This window comes from Orbicella franksi, chromosome 4 (assembly GCF_964199315.1).
Source record: "Orbicella franksi chromosome 4, jaOrbFran1.1, whole genome shotgun sequence".
NCBI lineage: Eukaryota > Metazoa > Cnidaria > Anthozoa > Scleractinia > Merulinidae > Orbicella > Orbicella franksi.
Genome location: NC_138148.1, coordinates 21,228,168 through 21,247,859, shown reverse-complemented (window position 1 = coordinate 21,247,859; position 19,692 = coordinate 21,228,168). Strand labels below are relative to the sequence as shown.

The 19,692-nt window shown below is 36.9% G+C and overlaps 1 protein-coding gene across 2 annotated transcripts; it reads right to left on the bottom strand.

Moving 5' to 3' along the window:
• Positions 1-1,172: 1,172 nt before the first annotated feature.
• LOC145483713 (protein phosphatase 1B-like) lies at positions 1,173-17,023 on the bottom strand. Of its 2 annotated transcripts, none has more exons than XM_081462258.1 (6): positions 16,001-17,023; positions 15,091-15,168; positions 11,661-11,700; positions 4,051-4,162; positions 2,268-2,322; positions 1,173-1,645 (listed from the first exon to the last, which is right to left on the bottom strand). In XM_081462258.1, exons 1-6 carry the CDS (start codon positions 16,844-16,846, stop codon positions 1,619-1,621), a joined length of 1,158 nt encoding a protein of 385 aa, XP_081318384.1. In that variant the 5' UTR covers positions 16,847-17,023; the 3' UTR covers positions 1,173-1,618. The 2 variants fall into 2 exon arrangements, with proteins under 2 accessions (XP_081318384.1, XP_081318385.1); XM_081462259.1 differs by having other exon boundaries at positions 1,173-1,649; positions 16,001-17,020.
• Positions 17,024-19,692: the final 2,669 nt, after the last annotated feature.

Sequence of the window (19,692 nt, the reverse complement as noted above, 5' to 3'; positions counted from 1 at the left end):
TATACAAGAGCTAATCATATTGTCACGAAGACACCATCATGTGTACCAAGCTAACACGAACGAATAATTAAATATGTTTACATATCTATCAGTCCAACCCAGATTTATCGAAAAAGGACTTGGAATTTGCAAATACAAAGACGTAGCAGTGTTGCTGTATCCGACTCGTGCACTGCGCATGATCGTGATATCCCCTGGCGCGTACGGTTTGACTCAGCTGAGCTGACAAAAGATTTATGTCTGTAGTGCGTCAATGGCTAGAAAGTAAGAGAAGCAACCACACACACACTCAAAACGGGCCGATTTACAAAGTTTATCATATGTCAAAGTAGTTTACCATCATTAAAATAACTTGTCACATACAGGGATTAACTATTTCCAATTCTGTCGACGAGTCTAAGAACAAGTGCTGTGTTCGGTGGTCTAACGATTCCAGGAATTACCTTATAGTGTAAATAAAAGGGGGCCTTTGCCAGAGAGTAATGTTAGCTTCTGCTATAGTAACCTCTGACAAAAACCACAGATGTAATTACTTATCAGAGATCAGATTTTGAAAGATACTTGTTCCTTCGAATGAACTTACTAATTAAACTAACCGTTAACTTCACATTGCAATAGACCTTTTCTTGTGATCAGTTAATCTTAATGCTCTTGGTTGTCTACAAGTTTGTAAATATATCCTAGGCCAGAAAGTGCCAACAAGCTGGCAGTTTACTCTGTTTTCATTAAATATCATCATCACCATCACCATTACCATCGTCATCACCATCATCGACGAGCAAACATCCTGTTAACAGATGGCCTTTGGCAATGGTTTGGACCACATTGCTTTGATTCTCGCACTAAAGTGCATATACCTTAGGATTGAAAAATGTTGTCTGCATTAAGTATCAACAATAAACAATACGACCTTATGGACTTTTTGGAACAACAAATTGGTGCGTTTTTCCTTCTTGCATTAATGGTCAAAGATGCTGATTTCGTTTAACAACAGAAAAATGTTTGAAAAAGGAACTGCTAAACAGTTCACCAGTTTTCCAAAAAGTTAGTAGGTTGTGTTGTTTAGTTCTTGACAGCCTTTTTCAGTCTCGTATATACAGCACTGCATTATCTACACTAAACGGAATTGACTTCAACTATGGGAAACTACAAACTGTGAGACAAGCAAGAAATTGAAAATGTCCAATTAAAAACAGAGGCGCAAACAGAGTGCTATCAGTTTTAAAGTCAACCCTTGCATGCTGAAAGCCAATCAGGGAGATGGGTAATGTTTTTAATTCAAAACATAGGAGTAAAATCAAAGGAGCGATAAGCTAACTGAATACATCACAATAGTCTCCTCTTATAATCACAACCAATTGTAAGCTGACAAGTAAGGACAATGTACATTTTAAGATTATAATAATAATAATGAAGACTACATGTCATCAGCTACTGGTTGCTTTAATTTGTTACACTGATCAAAAGTATACTTCTTGAAAATTTCAGAATACAAGTTATATAAACACATATCAATCTTGAAACTGTCTAATACCACATCTAGGTCTACTTAAACAAAATAATCAAACACATCACAAAAACTGTAGCTACAGAATGTCCTCGACTCTCAAGCTTCTCTTCAGGAAAGCTCCATGGCTTCTTCATTCTGACTATCAAAACAAAGCATAGAACATTAACAAATAAAGGCAGTCAGCTGTAACCATTGTTAAAGTCAAACCTGTGCTTCAGAATTGAAAACGTAAGCCATAATTTGCAAAGAAACTTTGAAGCAAGGTTTCCAATTTGACAATATTAACTTAACTTGTTGGTTGTTTCTTGCAGTACGTTTAAGGGCAGGGCTGTTATTGACTTAAACTTGACTCAATATCAGAACAACATCATTATGCCAGAACATTGTAAAGTTGGGTTGACAAGAAAAACATCAGGCTTAACATTGGCTGTTATCACCACCAACACCACTCTTGATTTACGTTATGACAAGTACAGGTCTAAAAATGAAGAATTTGAAAATTTGATTTCTAACTGTGACAAGAATAAGACTCAAGCAATAAATATAAGGCACTGAGGCATTATCGTTTATTGTTTCAGAATTATTGTTTATTGTTTCAAATACTGCAGTTAGAGAATTGTACCTTAACATATTAGCTCATATTGAAAGCTAGAACCTTGGCCTTTCTAATAAAATTTGTATTACATCATGTAGTACACCTTGAGTCTTCAATAAGAATTCTGCTATGGATCATATTGATACAAACAATTGATCTCACCTCCTCTGTCTGTTTAGCTATCAGTTTTTCCAAAGTGGTGTGAATGAAGACTTGTCTAGAAAGATTGTAAAAGCACTCATTTTAACAACATTGCAACAGCCATTGAGATATCCTTTATCTAAGGCAGTCTTATACAAAACTGTAAACGTACCAATACTACATGTATACACGTACTACTCTTCTCAATAAACCAAGTCAGCCATTTTTTTAAATACCCACATTGCACCTAAATACAGAACGTTTTCTTACGTGAAATTGTTCCTTTGTTTTTTTACAGGAACACTTAACATACTTGAAATGTTACGTAAAAGTTGTTTCAGAGTGGTTTTCAATTGACTTTCCAAAGTAATTAAAATTGTTTTTTTACCACATTTGTGTGGTTATGGGTACAGCCAAACCTCTATTAAGTGGCCACCCCTGTAAAGCAGCCAGTTATCAAAGTCTTGCAATTGTTTCCAGTTAAATACTGTAAAAAACCCTATTAACTGGCCACCTCTATAAAGCAACCTGTGGCCACCTTTTGGTTATTTTGACGATGGTTTTCTATTGTCTTTACCTCTATTAAACAGCCACCCAAAATTAATATGGTAGTTTGGTTTTGTTTTGGACAAGGGGATGGCAGATAAGAGTCCGAAATAGAAAGTGACCACTGATAAAACTTACAAACACACATTCATTACTGTCTTTGGCCAAGTGATTCCAAGTTGCCTTAAAGAATGTTTTTATTTGAATAAATTGAAGTTTCTATTTTATTAAATTAAAGTTTGTATTCTATTAAATTAAAGTTTGTATCTGAATAAATTGAAGTTGGCAAATGGTCCTTCCAAAACCATGGCTCTCCCAGATTTTTGGCGAATTTCATGGGTCTTGTAGTCTCAGGTTTTTTCAGCAGTCATGTGTGTCCTGCAGTATTGATTTTTTCACAAGCATGTCTTGGAGTCTCGATTTTTTGCAAGGCTAAGAGAGTCATAAGGTCTGGATTTGCTTGTTCTTATAAATGATGTATGCAAGTCTTAAGAGTCTGATTGTCTAAACGTCTAGCAATCGCATTTAAACTTTGAAGTCTCCGTCTCACAATTTAAAAAGTCAAAATGTCTCAAGCTCACAAAAAAAAAAAATGCTAGTCTCGCCTTCTCGCAAAGTCTTGCGTTTACTATAAACCCTGCTTATATAGCCTAAATCTGATTCCTGACAAATTCCTTTTGTTCCCAACCCCAAATAAGCAACCACCTCCCATTTCCCTGAGGGTGGCTGCTTAATGAGGGTTCAACTGTATTTTCTTTATGTAGTCAATGGTTCATTGCATTATGTGTGAATGGGAGACAGCATGTTGAGTGGTTAGACCATAGGCTTCAGTACTCTTCTGACAACTCGCTTGGGTTGTTTCACAGCAGACTCAAGTTCAGCTCCTCAGCCAAGCTTGTAACATAATCAACTGGTCTGGGATTCTCCATTTAATATGTTCTATTTGTAGTATTTGTTTCATTATTCCGAAAATCCTCTTATGGGAAGATGATAACAAATAAATTTAATTCATTATCTATTTTTCATGTAATATATCAAACACAAGAGACAGTGTTTCATTGTTGATTTTACCTTTAAATGCTTAATAACTATAGAACAAGCTCAGTGTTTCTTGTTACTGAATTGTGTCATATACATGTTGAAATTGACCTTTTCAAAGAAATCCTCAATGTTGTATGTAATATATTCACCAGAGACCCAGCTGTAGTCACTGATGTGTCAATGTTTGTGTGCATGTTTCTGTGAAGGTAACACTTACTTAGCTGGGAGTCCTCCACCTGGCGGCAAGCCTTTGATGTCCTCACTGGACAAACAATGCATGGTATAATACAAGTCAACAACTCCAGGGTCACTGCTATCTTGGAGAACAGCTACAGCAGAAAAATACAACATGTCACTGCCAACGCTAATGGCAATGCCAATAAAAATGTCATTGAGGAACAGCTATTTTATATGTTAGTCATAGAAAAGCTCTTAGGGATGCCTGAAGAAATGACAGGTTTTTTTTTTATATACATCAAAACCAGGTAGCAGTTGATGTTCTATTTCTTCACAGCAATGTCTATCTGTAATGCAGAAAACTGATGCCCTAACCCATGCCTCTAATTTTGATACCTGTTAATGAGATGAATATCTTTACAATAATACCACAAGTGGCCTCTAGTCACCTATTAACTATCTATCTATGTGAACCTTACTGTATCTTTCTGCTAGTTACAATTTGTTGACTTGTATTTGTTGCTGCTTAGGTTACAAGTCAGCCATTAAAATCATGTCTCATTAAGAAACTTCTCTTGCATTTAAGTTGTACACTTGGTCACATAAAGTTGTAATAGTTGTCATTTGAGTTAAAATTTATTTCCTATTCAATCCACCTTGTGCGGTGGATTGAATAGCCGATCAATGAGAAGAATCAGTCAGCCTTGACCAGATCTCACCATTGGCTTCATCCACAAGAGATCTGGGAACAAGATTGAGGTTACTCCAAACCTTCGCGGGGCTACTTTTTCCAAATTTTCTTTTTTCTAACCAAATTAAGGTCATTCCCCAGTATTGCATTGCGCATCCCTATTGCACATAATTTCACGTGTGATTAGCGTGCGTGCATTAAAAAATGGCGGCTTTTTCTTTACGGCTGGACCTCGCCATGGAGGTAAATCATCATTTTCTCGCAAACGAGTATGGTGACCTATCATTTTTTTCTGTTGTTTTGACTTGAGTAATAGATTTCTCTGTGTAAAATAAATATGGACCAATTCTCAGTGTAGAACAAAAAGCAATTGTTGGAAACGTGAATTTAGCAAGCAATCGTGACTACAATCATGGTGCTATTATAAGGATTTGTTGGGTATAAACAGGTGCTGTTGCTCGTACACGAACATGGGGACCCCCCATTTTTATTTCAAAATTTAAGTTCCTATAATGTACACAATCAATAGGCAAAGTTTCACAAGAATCTCAGTGCAGGTTCTATTTCAGTGGAATGACCTTAAAGTTCATTATTCAAGGTAACATTTCCAAAAAATGAAAATAAAAACTGTCAAGGTGTCATAATCCCCAAAAGGCATGGACTCCTCAGCGACCTTTTCGCGGCAAACGGCTTAATCCAGAGACCCTTTAGCAAGTACCTTCAATTTGGGGTTTCATGTTCATCAAGAGTGTCTTCTTGTAATCATGCTTTGGCAATTGCTTCTCAGTTTGTTTTTGCTTTGTTGCACATCACTTTTCCCAATTTGCCCTTTATTGTTGACCACCGGCCTAAAACGTGCGTACCTAAAATGTGACTGTAACACTATCGCTTTACCGCGAAGCTCAACTTTCCATACTGTAAACACTAGGGGTTCTGTTATTTCATTGGCTGGCAGCATTTTGAGTTGACATATTCCTCTGAGAAGGCATGACTATTTCTAAATCTTTAGAAGGAAAAAACTTGTACTTGTTTTTCGAGAGAATCCCTCCTCTATGGTAAGCTGTTTGTAGCAAAATTTAATCTTTGCAATATATGTTTAATGCTTTAAATAATGGTTTTATTTTAAGATATAAAAAGGCATTCAATCCAATGGCAAATATCATTTTTGGTTCAATTCAATCTTTTAATTTTCATGATTCAATCCAATACCTGGAATATTGATTCAATCCAATACCTGGAATATTGATACAATCCAATTCCTCAAATATTGATTCAATCCAACACCTGGAATATTGATGCAATCCAATACCTCGAATATCGATGCAATCCAATACCTGGAATATTGATTCAATCCAATACCTCAAATATTGATGCAATCTTCCTGGGCCAAGCGTGGCCAACAGGAACGAGAGTAACTGAGCACTAGAGACCACTGAAAACATGGCGGGTGAAGGAGAACTAGATTTAGAAGTTGAGTTTCCTAGGTTCTTACGGACTTCTTGGATAAAACGGAAATAATTTTTGAGAATTTTGACTCAGAAGTTGCAGAAGCGCATGCCAAAGTTCTTGATCAAACCATTAGTCTGCTTAGGTAAATGAGGCATTGCTACAACCGAGACACAAGGGACATGGAAAATTTAGATTCCATTACTGCTGCTTTTGTAGATGTAAGTTAACCAATTTTTATGTGACAAACATATTTGTTCATTAAAAGCTGTGTGTGCTAGCTTTTTGTAGCAAATAACGTAAACTGTAGCAAATTTTGCTACCACATTGGTCTTTAGTATTGTGCATATTTCTGCTGTCCAATCATTACTGGCATACTAAACTTTGAACTGTAATCAAAATTTTTGCTGTGCCATGTACACAGTGAAACATGTTTCTCACAAAAACTGCTTGTGTAAACCTGGCTTTATGTTATTTTTGAAATAAGAACCTTTAAATTTTACAAGACAGCATTCATTGAACATTGGGATGTGTTTTAAGTTTTTCAATGTTGTTGTCTCATGTTTTGCATTATTTAACCCACATGTGGTACTTCTTTCCTAAAAACCATGTTTTTCTTGATGTCCTATGACAAACATCGCACAAATTTGTTGCCAATATTATCGGTTACCCAGGGCTCAAGGCTAACACTACTGCCAACTAGCCACACATTTCAGTTTTGCATAGTAGATTTTGCACTTTCACTAGCCATTGTGACAATCATGATGGAATGGAGTACTGGTCTACTGGATGAAAACAAAATTGAGAATTATCCTGACAAAGTAAAACTGAAGAGAATAGAAACTAATGAAAACAGGGAAACTATGAGTGGATTTCATGGAAATAATTGCCTTAATAGGCATATGATAAATATTTAACTATTAAAGGGAGATAAAAGAAAATGGCAACACTGATAGAAGTACATCAGAGATTGAACATAAGCATATTCAAGAAAAGCAGGATTTGTGTTTATGGGAGTGAAATTTCTTAGTGATTATTATTAACATTTTAGATGCAACAAGAAATGTCCAAGATTGACCACTCTTATAAAAAAGTCAGTGAAACTGTGTTTGAAAAAGGCTGGCTGGTGCAAAGTTAGTTTTGGCTAGTGACATGAGACCTGTTAGTAGCCATTATGCCATTGCACCAAGAAGTTAGTCTTGTGTCCTGGGTACTTTTGAAAATAAGATAACAAATTAACCTTGGGTTACAAGGCAGAGTAGTGCACATGGCAGTTATGAAATGCCCTGATTTCTCTTCAGTTTAGTTGTGTTGCTAGAAGTTAGGCATTCTGTAATTCAAGCAGTTTATGAGTTTTGTATATCAATGAAAAGAAAGATGAGAAAATAATTTACTTGATACGCGGTGAGGTTTTCTGTTGTGAATTGAGTTGGAAAAACACTTTAGTGGGGCCATAATCTCCTTTACCCAGCCCACACACATGTAGTATTATGCAATTGTCAGTTACCCAAGTTTAACTGTCACAAATTCTAGAGCCTCTTGGAAGATGTCTACTCCTATTTGACTTGATTCTCTTAATGGATCTAGTCTTTCCAATACAAATGACTGCACTGAATCATGTCGTCCCAGGTCAATTTCTTCAACTACAACATTGTTATCACTGTCCAATGGAGTTGGACAATCAGGATCATCACCATAGTATTCAAAATCATATGACTTTCCATTTGAAAGGGGGTTTTCAGGCTGCATCATATGATTAAGCCACATTTGAAACAGCAACCAGTCTTTTTTCTGCTCTTACATTTTGGTGGTTGAAAGCTTCAGTGAACTGGCAAAGAGCTTGGTTTATCCTTGGTTGAAAAACTAAGTGTAAGGTGAAAAGATGCACTGAATTATCAGTGTCGAGGATGCCTGACAATTCCATACTATAAAAAGTGTAAAAGTACAAGTGGGAAGCACAACAGAAAACATCCCTCCACAATCTTTCAATTCGTTGGTTGTGTTCATGGCCCTGCAGTGAAGCTGCCCCTCTCCTCTCTTCTAACCTACACCATGGTATCGCACACACCAACGTTTTCAACACCATCATCTACTCGTACTCTTGAAGGCCAAAATTCTCCGTCTCTGTTAACAGCATCCAGAAACAATTCAAGAACTGTTCTGCTCTATTGTTGGCACTACATTTCAAAAACATTATTCTCCGAGAAAATCTGTCTATACAGCCGTGAATTAGTATTTTCCATCGGATCAGAGAGTGATGTCCATCCAGATGCCAAAGCGAATTTACCCACCCCATCCCAAGACAGTATTTTGGGGATCTAATTTTGCTAACCTTTCTCTTATTCTTCTCCATTGAACCCATAACCCAATGGACTTAAAGAAACCTGCAATGAAGTTATATCCAGTAGCACTCCCATGGTTAGAAATGTACTCTTGAATGATTTCAGTTCCTTATCAGGTAAGCTGTCCAAACCCCTCATATCCTCTAAGCCATCCCTTGTCACTCTTCTGTGAATTGTCCATCTCGAAACTCCAATCATCTCTGTTATCGTTGTCCAGATGAATCCTAGGCCTCAAAGTTTCTCAAGCACCTCAACAGGAATTTTAAGAAATGGTCTTCCATGATTTCCTCTTTTATTGCTTTCTATTGTAATGGAATCCGCAGTAACAGTTGACGGAGTAATAGCTCTGTAGCGCAACACACTGAGCACATCTACAAAAGCAGCAGCAATGGAATCTAAATTTTCCTTGACCCTTGTGTCTGGGTTGTAGCAATGCCTCATTTACCTGAGCAGACTAATGGTATGATCAAGAACTTTGGCGTGTGCTTCTGCAACTTCTGAGTCAAAATTCTCAAAAATTATTTCCGTTTTATCCTAGCCTGTGAACAGGCTCCCGGCGAGGACGGAAAAAAATTTCGGCGAGCATGAAACAGAAGAATTCAGGGAGCAAAGTGATCGGAGCCTGTAGACTTTGTTTTTGATGTGCCTATCTGCCCTTTGTGATAAGCCTGTAACAAATCAGTCAATGAGGTAATTAGACCTGTCAAGAAGCTACATTTTCGGTACTTGCAAACAGTTTTAATCGAGCCAATACTTTTAGAGAGTTTAAAGCATATTTTGCAATACTGAAATGAGCCTAAAGAAATTATAAGCACATGATGGAGGTGTCAAACTCTGCGAAGCGATGAGCAGATAACAGCGGAAAGTCCAGAAACCACGCCTTTGACCTCTAAAAAAATTGCAATAGCACTGCCAAACCGCTCCACTCCACTAGCTTCTACTTAAAATTCCTCCTTGTAACAGAACATAAAGTACCCTTCAGTCGTATAATTTTACAAAGATCTGTCAAATATTCATCTCAAATATGTCAACAATAGATCGTTTTCACGTGATGTCATCAAATATCAAAATCCAAAACTAAAGAGCCACGAAAATTTTTATCCTCACAAGGCATAAGGGGATCTAAACTTAAATCTGTTTAAAACTTTTCAGCTCAATAGTGTGCTTGGTTTAAAAACCAGTGCCGTTTGAAGTTCAGAGTTATGTCGGTGTGTGACATACCATTCCGATCGCGTTTGTGGAGAAATGTACACTTATCTAGTGAATTTTAGCCTTTTTAGGAGTTAAAGTGTTAGGAAAAGTGCTTGTGTAAATGTTTGTTGGTTCAGTTCAGATAATCAGTCACCTAGATAACCAAAGTAAGTTCCAGATGTTTGCACTATTTTCCGGCCGCCATGTTGGTGGAGCACAGAGCTCCACCAACATGGCAGCTCCATACTGGGCTCTGTAAATTTGTGCAAAACATTTCGACGAATATCTGAAGTTTGGGAAAACACAGAGACCCAAAAATTGGAGAAGTGTCTCCTTTACTTGTCTCCTATAATATTAAAATTTCTCGACTTTATCCACTGAATAGTGTTCGATTTATTTTTTCGTTGCGTGACAGTGAAAACCATCTATTAGCGATTTAGCCAATCATATCATGATACCAGGAGCTGGTATCATAGAACGGCGGCATCAATGATATTGAATGTCTACAGGCTCCCTTGCTTCGTTCGGGCTCACCGGGAGCCTGTTCGCAGGCTAGTTTTATCCAAGATGTCTGCAAGAAACTTAGGAAACTCAACTTCTAAATCTAGTTCTCCTTTGCCCGCCATGTTTTCAGTGCTCTCTAGTGCTCAGTTACTCTCGTTCCTGTTGGCCACCCTCGGCCCAGGAAGATTGCATCAATATTTGAGGTATTGGATTGAATCAATATTCGAGGTATTGGATTGAATCAACATTTGAGGTATTGGATCGCATCAATATTCAAGGTATTGGATTGCATCAATATTCCAGGTATTGGATTGCATCAATATTCCAGGTATTGGATTGAATCAATATTCCAGGTATTGGATTGAATCAATATTCCAGGTATTGAATTGAATCAATATTCCAGGTATTGGATTGAATCAATATTCCAGGTATTGAATTGAATCAATATTCCAGGTATTGGATTGAATCAATATTCCAGGTATTGAATTGAATCATGAAAATTAAAAGATTGAATTGAACCAAAAATTTCATTTACCATTGGATTGAATGCCTTTTTCTATCTTTAAATAAAACCATTTATTTAAAGGATTAAACATACATTGCAAGGATTAAATTTTGCTACAAACGGCTTGCCATACTCCTCTTTAAATGAATTAATAGGGTATGTAGAATCAACGGTTTGCTGTGAAATTTGGCCAGAACATTCACTGATAGATACTGAACAAAATAGTGTTGGCAAATTATTTTATTTTAAATACTTTTCTCACGGCAACCTCTAACGCAACACATTACGCGAATTTTGCAATAGTGGAACTTGACAGATCATATAAAGATAACCAATAAAAATACAAAAATGCTTACACCCTTTGAGAGATTGATGTTTTGTGATTAACACTGCACAGTTATTTTCCATCAACAATCGCATTTCAACAGACTAAGTCAGACCAGTCGGTCGTTTTGGTGTTAACTGCTTCTGCTACCTTAGGAAAGCAATCAGCAAAAAAGAATATAATTTTATCAAATTCTACATTTCATAACCTTGCTATTGATATATAGTTTGTGGGGGTTTCCTTGAAAACAGTGCGTATATGAATTTTTATCTGGAGGATACCCACGAAGGTTTGGAGTAACCTTAAAGAAATTTTGTAGGCAGGAAGTAACAGCTGGTCATCAACATTGTCCAATGAAATTTGCAAAATTGTCTGACAAATTTTACACTCTGATCAGACATTATGACAGAGCACCAAAATGAGTTTTGGTGCTCAGTTTGTAGACCATGTTTGCTTTGAAATTTGTTAAAAATCCCAAATTGAATTCTTTGGTTTGTTTTGCTTTAACAGTTTCTCCAGACTTGCATAAAACATGACCCTGGCTTATGCCTGAGCCTGAAGAGCTCCTTGGAATTCTCTTCATTTCAGATACTTATTACTCTTCTATTTCATCTCATCACAATGTACTCTACAAAACCACACATACCAGCTATTCTTTTCTCCAAGTCAGCATTTAGTTCTGCTTCCTATGAAAGAAATAATAAAACAGATTGGTCAAAACTAATTTTAAGAAAATAATTATTGTCAAAGGCAATAATGTCACTGCAGGGAGAAAACAAGGACTGTACTGAACTGTGTTGTGGTACTGGGAATCAGATCAACAAACAAGACTTCTTTCAATAGCTGGTGAGGCTATTTGAAACCAAAAAACCAAAAACTACCCAGGATCTCAGACTAAAAATTCTTTGGGATTTAGAAATTGAAGACAGCTAATAAATTATATTAATTTTCATGCAAGAAGATTAGAAGAATGCTACAAAACAGTTTACTGACTCATGAAGTTGTTCAATCTTACTATTAAGCTTTATAATAGTAAGAAGAAGCAAAGCAAAACCAAAGCCAAGTTGTTTTGAACTCATTTGTAACAGGCAAACATCTGGAAATGGATCCCACCTTTCCAAGACTGAACCCAAGATAATTATTGGAAGTCGAAAGTATGGTTAGAATGAAAGGTTAACAGGATCAGGGAAGGTAGGAAAGCAACAGAGAATGGAGCCATGAAGTAAGGCTGGTCGGACAACCTACAAAGGGGCCACCTTAAGTTACAGCAAGCAATGTTTTAGAGTATTGCCTTTTTTGATACCATACTAAGTATTATTTCTCCAGTGCTAATTTAAGTTTGAATAGTGGTGTAATGAAATTGCACTCGTTTGTTCACTTGACAAGTTAGTTGGTCCATGTGCTGTAAAGATCCTTGGTCAAATCTGCTGAAGCTTTGCACATACATGTTATAACTTTTTGAGAGTCATCAGACAGACAAAATTCAAGGAGTTTTCAAGAACAAGAAATAGTTGTCAAAGACTAAGCTTCATTCAATAAATTAGTATTCCTAATCCCTTTTTTTAAGGTGGCTCCCTATAGTCTAATGATTGCACTCGTGCTGAGGACAAAAGCTTAAGTAATCTGTGCACACTTAAAAGAAAACATCCATGTTTTTCGATGTTTTATGATGTCAACAAGAGCTAGTGAATTTTCTCACATTTCCCTTAGTGAAATTCCATAAAATTTGGCAGACTAGTAATATATATTCTACTTTTGTTGGAGCTCATTTTGCAGGGAAATCTATCTGACCAGTTTTACCACAGTAGTAAAAGACAAAAATTTCCAAACTCGAAAACATTGTCTGTACAAACCCTATTTTTTGTGTTTAAACTTCATATCCCGCTTGATTCGATGAATTGTGAAAATTTTGGAAGATTTTGCTGAAGGAAATTCAAGAAGATCACAAATAAAACCACTAAAATGGTAAAAAAATGCATTTGTTTGGGCATTTAAAATTCAAGATTTAGGGCCAAAAATTTAACAGAGATGATGGTAAAACGCTATTTCATCATTGCTTATAACATTTACTTAGTTTGAGAGGACTGGGTATAAAAACAAATGCAAAAACAGCATTCAAAACATAACACTAGCATGAGCAACATGATAAACAATTACCCTATGGAGCCACCTCAAATTCCTATTTAACATTCAGTTGAGTATTTTACAGTTTTTAGATAGTTCAACCATGGTCAATGACATTAGTCTCTGTGACAAAATTTTGAAAACTTAATGACCACAGTCATTGGCTACCTGACTTGCACTTAAGTCTAAGGTACAGAAATATAATTTAACAAAGGCACAAAAATAAAATACTTCTCAAAAATTGGTACCGTGGCGCTTTCTCAATGCTTTCCAATGTTGATGTTAATCACTTTGTTCTAAACACATGCCTAATGTTTGTCACCTTTAAATTCTTTTACACAGCTAACCTTTGCAGCACTTGACCGTTTACAATTAAATGCACATTTTCCCATCACTAACTTATATTGGAAATGAAGGGAAAATCAAAAATACCTCCTTGAATGTGCTACTGTCACTATTGATCACATAGCCTCCAAACTCATGTTGGGGCTAATCCCACATGAGCAGCCTTGCAATGAGCCCAAAATTGAGGATATAAAGATCCAGTTTTGCTTCATGTACATATATCCACATTTGATACCCACCATTTGTCCTATTGATATCACTATGTATAAGTCACTGATGGACAAATTTTCCTTAGTAAGATCATATAATTTTTAAGAAAATGAAAGTGGCATAAACAAATTACTAAATTTCAAGGACTTTTCATGACCTAAATAATTATAAAGAAATCAAGTACTTTTCAAGGACCTTAACCAAATTCAAGGACTTTTCAGGATAACCACTAAAATTCAAGACCATTTGAAGATTGTATGATCCATAGGGAGTATTCAAAGGTGGCGTTTTAACTGACCACATGTTTCAATTTAAATATGAGACTAAATTTCTCCAAATTTGTTAAGAACAAATTTAAAAAGCCACTCAAAAAACTAAAACAAAACAATAAAAGACATTGTTTCATGCAACATTCAAATGAAATCAATGGTGCAATGATGCTTTATCAATTAGCTTTCATACAGAATGAGCTACTTATTGCTGGCAAGCGCAGAAGATTAATAAATCATCACATTGTATATGCTACCGTTTACATTAACATTGCAATCATGAGTAGCCAGGCACAAAGGCCTTTTGATTAGACTTGTCCTTGAACTGAGTCATCTGTTACAGAAATTACAAGATACAATATTACACTAGTGTGAATGTAAGTGGGGTCTCTTGTGGTTAGATAAACAAAAAGAAAAGGTACAAAGAAAAAACAACTGAACTTGTCAAAGTTAAATGCACTGGATAAGCCAAGATGCCCCAACACAAATGTGGGTTTAATATCTGACACTAGTCATAATTATCTGAGTTTATTCAACGGCAGTTAAATAAAGATATACTGAAAAACTGAAATCTTAATTGCAGGATTCAGGTTTTGCATTGTAATAATCCATCTAGTATTAGGGGTTGTGAGTGATGTCCAGCAGAATTTGATTTCTAGGTTTGGGTCATTGTAAGATTCCTCAGCTCCTGTTCAAATTTATTTACTTCCACCTTTGAAACTTCTAAAATCAAGATAAAAACATTTTAGTGTTTTGCCCAACCAGTTCTTATGAATCAAAGAAACATCTCCCAACTGTTTGTAATCTTCTGATGACTGTTATTTGTTCTGTCATCTGTGGTCAATCCAAGCAACAAAATAATGTCTTCTTTCCTTTTACAGCCTTGCCTTGTGTTTAACAGAAAGTATGGGAAGGTGCTCCCTTCCCTTGGACAGAAGATTGTATATATATCATTCGTCTTTCAATGTATGTCATACACTACACCACATTATGTTAAAGCTTGAATCTGCCTTCAGAGCTGGAATCTTATAAGATGAATAATGTATGAAGCCATTACTGGAATACATCCATATTTAGACTACAAAATCCTTCAAGTCTATGTATCAATGTACTTTAATTGTATCATACCATTTTCATAGCTTCTTCTGAAACCTTTGGTGCTCCAGCAAAAGTGATTAAGATCACACTCATGTTATCACGACTTCCCTACCAAAGTCAAAAGTGAAAGTACAAATTAACATGATTGACATGAAGAAAAGCATGCTATGTGCAACAGGAAACAATCAGTTATTGGGAAACCTAAGAAAACTTCTTTGGGCATAAATTTACAAAGATGGTTATGCACTAAGTTTAACAAAAACAACAATGACAGCAAGCATATAAACAGTAAAATCATGGCTAAACTGCAATTTAATAAGTCATCAGCATATTGAAAGCTGCCATTACTCAAGAATATGTTAAGATCAAGGTTTGTAAAGCTGTTAAGTGAAGTGTTGTTTAGATCATCACGCAGTTATTGCAGGCAGGATTTTGTAAACTCATTTTATTATAACGAGAAGCTTTTAGAACTTCCTGAAGTATTTTTTCCTTGTGCTAATGTTAATATTAATTCATCCTCTGAAAAGAGGAAAAAACAACGAGTATTAGACCGAAAATACCTTCACCTGAATCCAAATGACCCATCTCTATGAAAATTTGGTACCGTTAAAAATAAAGGATTCTGAAAAGTACGTTTTACTACATAAGCACAACGTTACACTTGCGTATATAAACCAACAAATTTGACTGGAATAATTTGTCGGAATATCAACCATATCGGCTGACTATCAAAATACTTGTGCTGAATTTCTTAAAGCATTTGATATATTTATAAGATAATTCTCTTGAGCTTAGTTAACAAGCCCTTAGTAAGAATGATGAAACGGATGGTTACTCTCTCAAATTTGGTACAACTGTTTTGGTCATGTTCAAACTAACTGGTTTGAACCATCGGCAAATAAGTGATAAAATAATAACCAAAATAAAGACAACAGCTCACCTTAGCCAGACAGGTGTCGAGAAGCTCACTGCAAATAAGTTCTAAATCGTCAGAAAGTAGCATTCTTGAGCGAATATACTCTCCCACCTCTTCGTTGGTCATCACATCCCAGATACCATCGCAGCCGATAACGATAAACTCGTCCACATCTTCTTGTCTTGAAATCACAGAAATCTCAGGTTCGGGAGAAACCAGTTGTTTGTCTGGACCTAAGTTATTATCCATCTTGTACTCGAAATCTCCTAAAGCCCTAGAAACTGCCAAAGAACCGTTTACTCTTTGAATCATAACACTCCCCCCCGCCTTTTCGATGCGAGTTTTCTCATCTGGATTAGATGGTTTGTGATCGACTGTGTGGAAAGTCACTTTCCCATTGCTACATAAAATAGCCCTAGAGTCTCCACAGTTTGCAAAGATAAATTGCTTAGGAGTAATCATGGTTGTAACGGCCGTTGTACCACTTTTGTCATCCCCGTTTAGCCACGCTGGGAGTTCTCGCATCGTTTTGTCCAGCTCAAAAAATCCCATCTTGATGCCGTTTTTAAGCTGCTCCAAATCAGGCGAAGATGGCCCACTTTTTAAGGCTGCTTTAAAATCATCACTTGATAAAACACACCCTAAAAGATTCTCTGCACAATATAGACTCGCATTAGAGCCTGCATGACCGTCAAAAATGCCAAAAAATGACCATTCTTGAAGCTCTTGGTTCAACCCAGTGATATCAGTGTGTGCATCTTCCATTTCAATACGCCAACCTTGCATGGACGCGAGTCCATAGCAAAGGCCATTTCCCGACGCAGACTTCGTCAGTTTTTCAGTCTTTGGCTTGTCTAGAAATGCACCCATTCAAAATAATGGACATTCAGCCACATTTACTGCCACAAAGTCGCTTCTAAAAGTTTCAACATACAAAATTTCTAGGAAAATGTTGGTTGCAACAGACTTTTTGCAGCTAGGACCCAGGCTTCCTCTCGGAGCCCAAATTTAAGGAGCCGTTCAGCGGCTGTATTTTCAAACGTAAATTCGGTCATGTAGGGGGTCATGTAGCAGTCAGATCACAGTTTTGATACCCGTGTTTCAATCTCCTTTTTCTCTAGAACACTTGATCCTTTGGTCGCCAAAAATGGCAACACGCAAGTTAACAACACAAACTTCGGATTTTTGATAGCTAGGCTGACGTATGTGCCGTTGCCATGGCAACACGAATAAATATAAACAGGCCTTTAAAATCGGTTTTGTTTGTTTGCAGAAAATCTAGTCGTTAGATTTTCTTTTTCATTTGGATGAAACAAGATTGTAACAATGTTCACAAGTTAGCACTATTTTAATAATAGTTTAACAGAGGGATCTTTAATTATCACTTGTAAAAGTTTAACTGGAATATCTAGAATCGTCCCTGTCAATTTTCAATTTTTTTCCATATTCCAGTTACTTGTTGTCTAAAGTATTTTCGTGCCAAATTTCGTAAAATTCTAATCAGTGGTTCTCGAGAAATAGGCGTATTTCCTAGAAAGCTATTCCGCATTCAATCCATTCTCGTCCCCAGTGCTACTCGTCTTAAAATTCAATCACCTTCAATTGCCTTCGGTAAAAAACAAAAATCTGAGAATTGCTGGTTTCTTTGCATCGTTACCTTTTCTAACATACATTTTTGATAAAACAGTGAAGCCATAAATACACTGTGTTCAATTATGAGGAAAAAAAGCACAGATAGCGAGGGCATTGACCAATTAAAATGATCGCTGTATCGACGCCATGGTAGACTTGTCACAAGTCGACCTTTTCTTTATCCTTGACTGATTTATCTCCCTAGAGCGAATTCAAGCGACGAAGTCGCGAGGGCGAGCGCGAGCGACGAAAGTCGCGAGAGGTCGACTTGTTTCACTTGCAGGAATGAGAATCAGAGCGTAAACTTTTGGCGCGAAACACATGATTGACATTCTCACTTTTTATGTGCTCCGCGCGAGATCATCGCGAAAGCAGAAAATGATTTCCATCAAAGCGTTTACGAGTACAGTTCCATAACTCAAATGAATTTATTTGTGTACAGTGCAGTATGTAGCCAGTAGGCAAACGGCTAAAGCTGTTCCATTGAGTAACACCTCCTGAAAAGACAAACCGTGTTTAAACCGATCGGGAATTATTTGTTTTAGTTTGTAGATTAGCCAGCGACCAGAGAGCTGCCTGACAAATGCTATAAACTTATGTAGATCTAGCTTCTACCGTCAAGAATCCGAATAAACTGAAGAAGACGGAATTATTCGGAGAGAACTTTGATTCCGTAAAGCTCTCTTGATTAAATAACGTTGAGAATCGAAGTCGCAACGAACGGAAGAGAATGAAAGCGCTGTTCCCAAAAGTCCTTCGTCGATCGACGAGTGCTTTCAGCACGGTACAGTCGGTGAAACGGCCGATGCAAATTTGCTGCGATGCCATTTCTTTGTAGAGAAGAAACTTGGTCATTCATTAAATCAACTTAAAGTGCAACAATTACACAAACTGCAGGAACGGCTCTGTTCCTCTTCGAAAACGGATCACACAGGAGCTCAGATCGCGTCCGTAAGTAAACAAACACGTATTGGTCGGATAAATAACCTTCCACTGCTTTTCCCTGTCACTCTTTGAAAGACTTGTAATTAAGTTGGATGGACCATATTCAGTTGCTTCCATAAAATTCGTATCCTTAAGTATGTCCGAGAGCAAAAACTAAATGAAGAATACTTTTATAGTACTTGAACTCAGCAGACATTTGCTCTGCGAGTTGTGTCGTTGATCGCGCGCGACGTCATGACGTATAGTCAGAACTTGTTTGTTCATTGGTTAATGTGTATTTACGTCACCGGTGGAAAAAGTGGGAAAAGTCTTTTCCAACGGCGAAACCAACAGGCCAGAGAAAAATTATTGGAAAGGACTTTTAGAAAGTCCTTAACGCCATGGTTGCTTTGTGTAATCCTTGTTTGTGCGCTAAATGGCATTAGCAAGAGCGCGCGCGGAAATTGTGTTCGGCCACCTTAAGACTCTCGGACATTCTTGGTCTATTTAACAAATAGTTTCAGAGGATTTTCAGTCAAACCATCCGGGAAGATTTCTCAGGTAGCTTTAGGTTCAGGCGTCCAAATTAGGACCCCAATCTAAGTTATCTAAAAACTGAGCTAGATAACAGGTAGTTTTTCTTTCGCTGACTCCCGCTTCTCGGAACAGATATCCTAGCATATCTTCGCGCAAATGTAGGCTATTTAAACAATACTCCCCGGTTTTACCTCGAAAATATTCAGTCACGCGACGCGTTTAGACCAATGGCGCGCGAACGAAAATATTTGATGGATAAAAACATTTGGCGAATTCCTATCTTGCAGGGGCATTTACAAGAGGGCATTTACAAGAGGGCATGTACAAGAGGGCATGTACAAGAGGGCATGTACTAAAACCCGAGACAACAAAACAAAACGAGCGAAACCACCGAAACAAGAGACTATATTCTATAGTCTCTTGACAGAAACGAGTAAAAAAGTAAATAAAATAAGAAAAACAAAAAAAAAATGAATGCGCTAACACAGGTAGCATACAATCTTGCTGAAAAGGATGAAAGTGGTTAAAGGAATGAAAAGAATGCATAGTTTAATACCTTTCCAGTGTGTCTTGTTGTCATCTTTTACACGGACTTACACGGAAAACCACTACCTAAATGTCTT

Excerpts from the sequence above, each read along its gene's own strand:
- LOC145483713 (XM_081462258.1), bottom strand. The coding sequence starts at position 16,846 with ATGGGTGCATTTCTAGACAAGCCAAAGACTGAAAAACTGACGAAGTCT. Across the intron at positions 11,701-15,090 it reads CAGAAGAAGCTATGAAAATG|GAAGCAGAACTAAATGCTGA; the intron begins GTATGATACAAT and ends TTTCTTTCATAG. Across the intron at positions 4,163-11,660 it reads CTTGGAGAAAAGAATAGCTG|CTGTTCTCCAAGATAGCAGT; the intron begins GTATGTGTGGTT and ends TTTCTGCTGTAG.